The following is a 6,645-nucleotide window of genomic DNA, read 5'->3' as shown; positions in this document are numbered from 1 at the left end:
AGAAAACCTGGGAGCTAAGTAAGAATATAGGCAGGTGAATTCCATCACCCAGGGATGATGGGGCATTTCAGCCTTTGGAGCTTTTCTCCCATGTTAAACAAGCAGCAGTTCCAGGAGCTGAGAATGATGTGCCAGAGACGCCTCATTTTCTTTCCATCCCCATGCCCTCGGACACTGAGGTGGACTTCAGCTTTTCCCAGTTAAAACACCCGCAGACTGCTGGTAGCGTGCATGCAGCTTTGCCTGAATTTCCAAGTGGGTTCTCCGTGTACACCTTGTTGTACCACGATTATATGTATAAGCAGTTACATGTGCTTTGGGGAATGAGTTAGGGAATAAAACTCCCAAACAAAACACAAACATCTCTGGGTAGCATTTGATTCCTATCCCCAGACCAAAGCAAAAATGCGGACCCAACAAAGCCAGATTGCAATCCTCGAGCCCCAAGACGCAGAGGCCCTTGCCATGGGAGCCCAACCCTCTCCTCCAGGAAGAGCCAACGCATTACAAATAAACGGGGCTTTTATTGTGTGTCCACAAAAACAAAGTCAGGGTGGCCTTTGGTTAATCCCCCCCCAACAAGATGACAAAAGGAGGAATGCATATCAACAAGATGACAAAGAGGACCATGGAGGGCCTGAGTCTGCTGCCTCCCTGGTGGGACAAGGCAGGGGGAGCAAGCACTACTCTGGGCTAGGCCCAGCGCCCCCCAAGCAAAAACACATAAAAGCCCCTGCCCCTGCCCCCACCCCCACCCCCACCCCCACTGCTAAGGCAGTCAGCCAGGACTTCCCCAAAGACCTGGCTCTGAAGCCCAGACCCTTGCGGCTCCCTCTAGAAGGGGTTGCCTTCTTCAGCCTGCATGAAGTGGTAAATGAAGAAGAGGACGATCACAAAGACCAGGAAAAGCAGCAGCTGGCCCCAGAGCGGGACCTGGCGATCCTGGCCCAGCCCAGCCCCAGGAGCATGGTTTTCAGGCCGGATGGCACGGCGGGTGAGCCATGAAGACGATGATGAGGAGGACATAAAAGAGGTGGAGGAGGAAGTAGGATAATAAGACAGGTCCAGGGAGCTCCTGGAGGCTGAAACAGGGCGGTAGTGCGTGATGCTCTGGTAGGCACTGTCCCGGCCATACATGGGGCGTTCCCTGAGGCAAAAGAGGGGAGCAAGTGGGCCAGGAGCCTGGGCCCAGAACCAGCCCGTCCCTGGGCTTCCCCACTACGTACCTATCCTTGCACTCCTCTTCAGAAGAAGACAAAAGATCTTCATCACGCACCTGCAGAAGAGAGTCAGGGTGAGGGGACTGGCTGGCAGGGCCACCATGCCCTGTCATGTCCCTCAGTCCAAACTTTCCCAGCCGGTCCCCTCTGACCTTTGGTTAGAGGCCAGGGACCCACACCCTCCTGAATGGCTCTGGGTGTTCAGCCTTTTATCCATGGGGCCTTGCCACTTGTGCTCATGCCCCAGCATCCCCTTTTGCCCCCAGGACTCTCAGGAAGAGTTTGAGCCTAGATCCCAGACCAGGGTGCAGGGCGCATCCTATGTGCTCTAGTCACATAGTTCTGATGGCTCCCCAAAGTAGGACCCTGACCAAACAGGTGTCTGCTGAGCCAGAGTCTCCCCGGAGGCCCAAGAGCCACCATTTGTACCCAGTGCCCCCCTGGATTTATCCAAACACAGCCGCGATCCCCTAGGTTGTACCCAAGAACAGGACGCCTGCCAGCCAGCTCACCTGGTGGTGGAAAGCGTCAGCATCTGGGAATGAAGTCACTGACTGGCGGACGGCCCTGGACGGGCTTGCAGACTCGGGCTCCCCATAAGTCCTGGTAGTGAAGTAGCTCTCTTCATAGTAGTCGTCATTGTAGCCTTGGGAAGGGGGGCAGCGGTAGCAGAGGGGGCATCGGTGTGCCCCGCCTGGCCCGATGGCCCTAATCTGAATCCTATTTCGGGACCTGTAACAGTTTCTCCCTCCTAAGGCTGCTGGAGTGGTTGGGACTGAGGTCTCAGGTCCTCCCTGTGAGCGGGGTCCCTGACGCAGTCGGGTGAAGGTGCCAGCGTGCCCACCCAACCCCTGCCTTACCCTTGCTCTGGTAGAGTAAAGCGTCCTCTTTCTTGGGAAGATCATACATATTTGCATTCCCTCTAGTCGAATTCAAGTCTGGATTGAAAGGAGGAGACAGAACTGTTTGCCTCCCCAGACTTCCCTCCCCTTTCTCCAGTGCCGCTCTTGACCGGCGCCCCTGCCACACCCTCGCGACCCCATCCTCCCCGCGTCCCAGGCCGTCCCCACAGGCGAGGCTCTCACCAGAGAAGCTATAAGAGGAAGCGGCGGACGAGCTGGGGGGCGAGAGCCGCCGCCTCTGGGTCTCGTACTCGAAGATCTTCTTCTCGTAAAGCCTACGAGTTGATCCTGGCCGGACACGGGGCGGTCAGGGCCGCGGGCCGGGGAAGGGGCGCGGGGAGGGCAGCGGGGAGGTCGCGAGGCGGAGCACGAGGAGGGGGCCCGGAAGGGGTCCCGCCCGCCGCTGCGTACCTACTACAGGCCCGTGCGGGATGTTGTACCGGCGCAGCAAGGTGGTCAGCTCGGTATCCGAAAGATCTGCGTAGTTGTCCATGGCGGGTGCGGGCTCAGGCGGAGGCCTGGCGGCGGCCCGGGCCTACCAAAACCGGCCGAGCAACGGCTACCGAGGAGCACGGCGGGGGCGGCACGAGCGCATCGGGAGCGGCCGCGCTCGCGTCACAGCCGAATCGTTGTCGCGTCACAGCCGAATCGTTGTCGCGTCACAGCCGCTGGCTCCGCAGGCTGCGCGCGCTGCGCGGGGCGGGACCTAACCGCGGGAGTAGCCGGCACAGACCAGCCTTGCCCTGAGAGCTGGGAGGCTGGGGCCGCGAGCCCAAACGTCATCAACGCGCGGATTGGCTAGCGGCGGAGAGGGCGGGCCCCGCCCGGGAGTCAGGGCGGTGGGAACCGGTCTCGCGGTGGGAGCGAGCGGGGCCGCAAGCCCATATGTCACAAGCACGGGGATTGGCTAGTGATGGAGGGGGTGGGGCCCGCGCGGGCGCGGAGCAAAAGGTCTCGCGGTGGGAGCGAGCGGGGCCGCGAGCCCATACGTCACAAAAACGGGGATTGGCTAGCGATGGAGGGGGCGGGGCCCGCGCGGGCGCGGGGCAGAAGGTCTCGCGGTGGGAGCGAGCGGCACTGCGAGCCCATACGTCACTAATGCATGGATTGGCTAGCGGCATAGGGGGCGGGGCCCGCGCGAGAGTCAGGGCAATGCAAACCGGTATCGCAGTGGGAGCAGGCGGGGCTGCGGGCCCAAAAGTCACAAACGCACAGATTGGCTAGCGGCAGGGGGCGGGGCCCGCGCGGGAGTCAGGGCGATGCGGCTGGGAGCTGAGACGTCACCCTGTGGCGTGCTTCAGCCAGTGGGGTGAGAGGGGTGGGGCCTGCGCGCGAGGGACCCGGGACGTGCGAGCGGGCGAAGTCGGCGCTTGGGGTGGCTCTGGTCCCTAACTCACTTGGGCTTCGCCCGATCCCTGCACATCCCTACTCCCCGCCGTCGTCCCCCTTCCCCGGGCCCCAGAGCCTAGGGTTCCCCGGCCGCATCCAGGTCGGCCGCCCCAGCAGCGGCGGGAAGGGCCCGGACCCTAACAGAGCGCGGGCCCCGGGCCAGGCGCTGCCGAGGGCGCTTTGTGTGCGCATCGCCCGGGAAGCGGCTGCAGGGCAAGGCCCGCGCCTACGCGATCCCCGCAGACCCCCTGCCATGGGCCCGCCTTCCCAGTCTGCGGGGCTCTCGCCCGCGCACATGTGCCTGCTGCTTGCCACCGCCTACCTCTCTGCTTCCCTTCCTCCTCCCTCGCTCCACCCGGGAGGAAATGGGGAACTGGGCCAGGAGGGCGCTGGCACTCCAGAAGCAAGCAGACTTCGAAGGGGCCCGGGCATGCCGACGGGCACGCCAGTGGGCGCGGGCAGAGGGCGCCGTGCGATGCGTGCAGAGACGACGTGTGCCCGCCTAACCCTTCATGCCTTCATTCACCCGGGGCACTGGGGGGAGCTGAAGTGGGGCGTCCTCTCCTGTCGGAATGGTCCCTGAGCGCAGCGTGGCTAGGCAGGGGGCAGACGTGGGTGGCCAGCTATAGAAGGCTGCCAAGGCCTGCTCAGGAGCCTGGACTGTGGCTAGGATTCCCAGGGCCTTGATCAGATATGGGCAGTCTCATGGAGAAGAGAAAGGAGGTGACAGTCATGTTCTCTTTTTTTTTTTTTTTTTTTTTGAGACAGAGTCTCACTCTGTCACCCAGGCTGGAGTGCAGTGGCGCGATCTTGGCTCTCTGTAGCCTCCACCTTCCGGGTTCAAGTGATTCTCCTGTCTCAGCCTCCCGAGTAGCTGGGAGTACAGTCACATGCCACCATGCCTGGCTTTGTATTTTTAGTATTTAGTATTTGTATTTTTAGTAGAAACAGGATTTCACCATGTTGGCCAGGCTGGTCTCGAGCTCCTGACCTCAAGTGATCAACCCGGCTCGGGTTCCCAAAGTGCTGGGATTACAGGCATGAGCCACCGCGCCTGGCTGTGACATTCACATTCTAAACAAAGCCAGCTGAGGGTGTATGGAATCAACTAGTGTGCCCCTCACTGGGTAGGCTCCAAACTGGGAGCATGAAGAGGTGACATGCCATCTGTGGTTTCACAGATGAGGGCTGGTGACAAGGGAAGAAGAGGGTAGGGCTCCGGTCCAGAATGGCTGGCCCGGCTGGTGAGGGTCACAGACCAGTCATCCATGGAGGTTTGCCCATGGGGTGGGAAGAGGTAGACACCTGAGGGAGTAATGAGGAGATGGGGCCCTGTTTTGACCACACACAAAGATCCTAACAAAGAGGAATCACTGTTGGCAAGGCCCCACTCTGTCCCCAGCAATATGGAAGGAAGTGTGGGTCCATGAAGACAGTGCCTGGCAGTGTGCAGCAGGAGAGCCTTGGGTAGCGCAGGGGTTTGCACCTCATCTTTCAGAGCTGAGGGGACAGATGGCAATTTGGACTCTGGGCTGCTCAGAGGCTGCCTCGTGGATTTTTTAGTTTTGACAAAATCAGATTCCCCAGCACCTCTGCAAGCCTTCTGCAATCCTGGCCCCTCTCCCAGAGGCCTCTGTGTACTAAGTGCTGCTCCATCCTCCCCCATGCCACCCCTCCCCATACGGATCCAAGCTGTTTCCTTATGAGGTCAAGGAATTCTAGATTTGCCTTCTCCCTAAGGAGCACCCCCCCCCCACCCGTTCTGTACCTGCCTCGGCACTCTGTCTTTTATGTCCCACCCCTTTGCCCCACAATCAGGTCCCACCACAGATGGCACCAGGAAGCTGAACTGTGATGGTCCCCCTGCACCCACCCTGTGGGTACCTGGAGCCTAAGTCCAGCCCCATTGCAGTGCAGCTCCACTCCAGACCACTGGAAGCCAGGCAGGCTCCTGAGCAGCAGAGCCTCCATCTTACACAGGGAGAGTCAGGACCCTGCGATCAGGGGTGACTTGTCCAAGAGCCCTGAGTACAGCAATTAATTCATGGAACATTCCCCCACCAGTACCTGGTCCCTGGGGGTGATGACCTGGACAGCCTCAGAGAGTTTCCCGTCAAGGGTAGGGTGGGATTTGCAGTCGTCAGAGGGTCTGGGAAGGTCGTGTACAGGAAAATCTGAGGGCCTCAGGGGGTTCTTCCCGGGAAGTGCAGGCAGAGGAGACATCGGGGTGCAACCAATTCTAAGTCAAGAATAAGAAAACTGAGTTGCTCCTTAAGGATGGAATGGCTTGCAAGCAGTATATGCTGTATAACTTACAATCCCAACATGATTGAGTTACGAGGAAAAAATATCAACATGGAAACATTCCTCAGTGTCTATGACAAGTAGATGATTGTTCACTGAGCTGTTAACATTATTTTTTATTTGTATTTTTATTTTTATCTTTATTATTTTTTTCCAAGACAGAGTCTAGCTCTGTCGCCCAGGCTGGAGTGCAGTGGCGCAATCTCAGCTCGCTGCAACCTCCGCCTCCCAGGTTCACGCGATTCTCCTGTCTCAGCCTCCCGAGTAGCTGGGATTACAGGCGCCTGCCACCATGCCCAGCTAATTTTTGTATTTTTAGTAGAGACCAGGTTTCACTGTGTTGACCAGGCTGGTCTCAAACTCCTGACCTCGTGATCCACCTGCCTCGGCCTCCCAAAGTGCTGGGATCCACCACGCCCGGGCTTTTTTTTTTTTTTTTTTTTTTTTTTTGAGACGGAGTCTCACTCTATCACCCAGGTTGGAGTGCAGTGACGTGATCTCGATCACTGCAACCTCTGCCGCCCGGGTTCATGCGATTCTCCTGCCTCAGCCTCCCGAGTAGCTGGGATTACAGGCGCCTGCCACTGCGCCCGGCTAGTTTTTATATTTTTAGTAGAGACGGGGTTTCACCATCTTGGCCAGGCTGGTCTTGAACTCCTGACCTCGTGATCCACCCACTTCGGCCTCCCAAAGTGCTGGGATTACAGGCATGAGCCACCGCACGTGGCCTTTTTTTTAATGTTTAGTGACAGGGTTTCACTGTGTGACCCAGGCTGGAGTGTACTGGTGAAATTATAGCTCACTGCAGCCTCAAACTCCCGGGCTTAAAC

General features: G+C 58.8%; 1 protein-coding gene across 1 annotated transcript; it reads right to left on the bottom strand.

Moving 5' to 3' along the window:
* Positions 1–504: 504 nt before the first annotated feature.
* Positions 505–4,085, bottom strand: EMD (emerin). The gene is made up of 6 exons (XM_054471046.1): positions 2,534–4,085; positions 2,306–2,410; positions 2,081–2,158; positions 1,733–1,866; positions 1,227–1,276; positions 505–1,147 (listed from the first exon to the last, which is right to left on the bottom strand). The coding sequence occupies exons 1-6, from the start codon at positions 2,613–2,615 to the stop codon at positions 835–837; spliced, it is 762 nt and encodes a 253-aa protein (XP_054327021.1). The 5' UTR covers positions 2,616–4,085; the 3' UTR covers positions 505–834.
* Between the last annotated feature and the right edge of the window lie 2,560 nt (positions 4,086–6,645).

The sequence above is a fragment of the Pongo pygmaeus genome, chromosome X, assembly GCF_028885625.2.
Source record: "Pongo pygmaeus isolate AG05252 chromosome X, NHGRI_mPonPyg2-v2.0_pri, whole genome shotgun sequence".
NCBI classification, from domain to species: domain Eukaryota; kingdom Metazoa; phylum Chordata; class Mammalia; order Primates; family Hominidae; genus Pongo; species Pongo pygmaeus.
The sequence above is the reverse complement of the archived record's forward strand: the minus strand, read 5'-3'. Positions and strand labels throughout refer to the sequence as shown.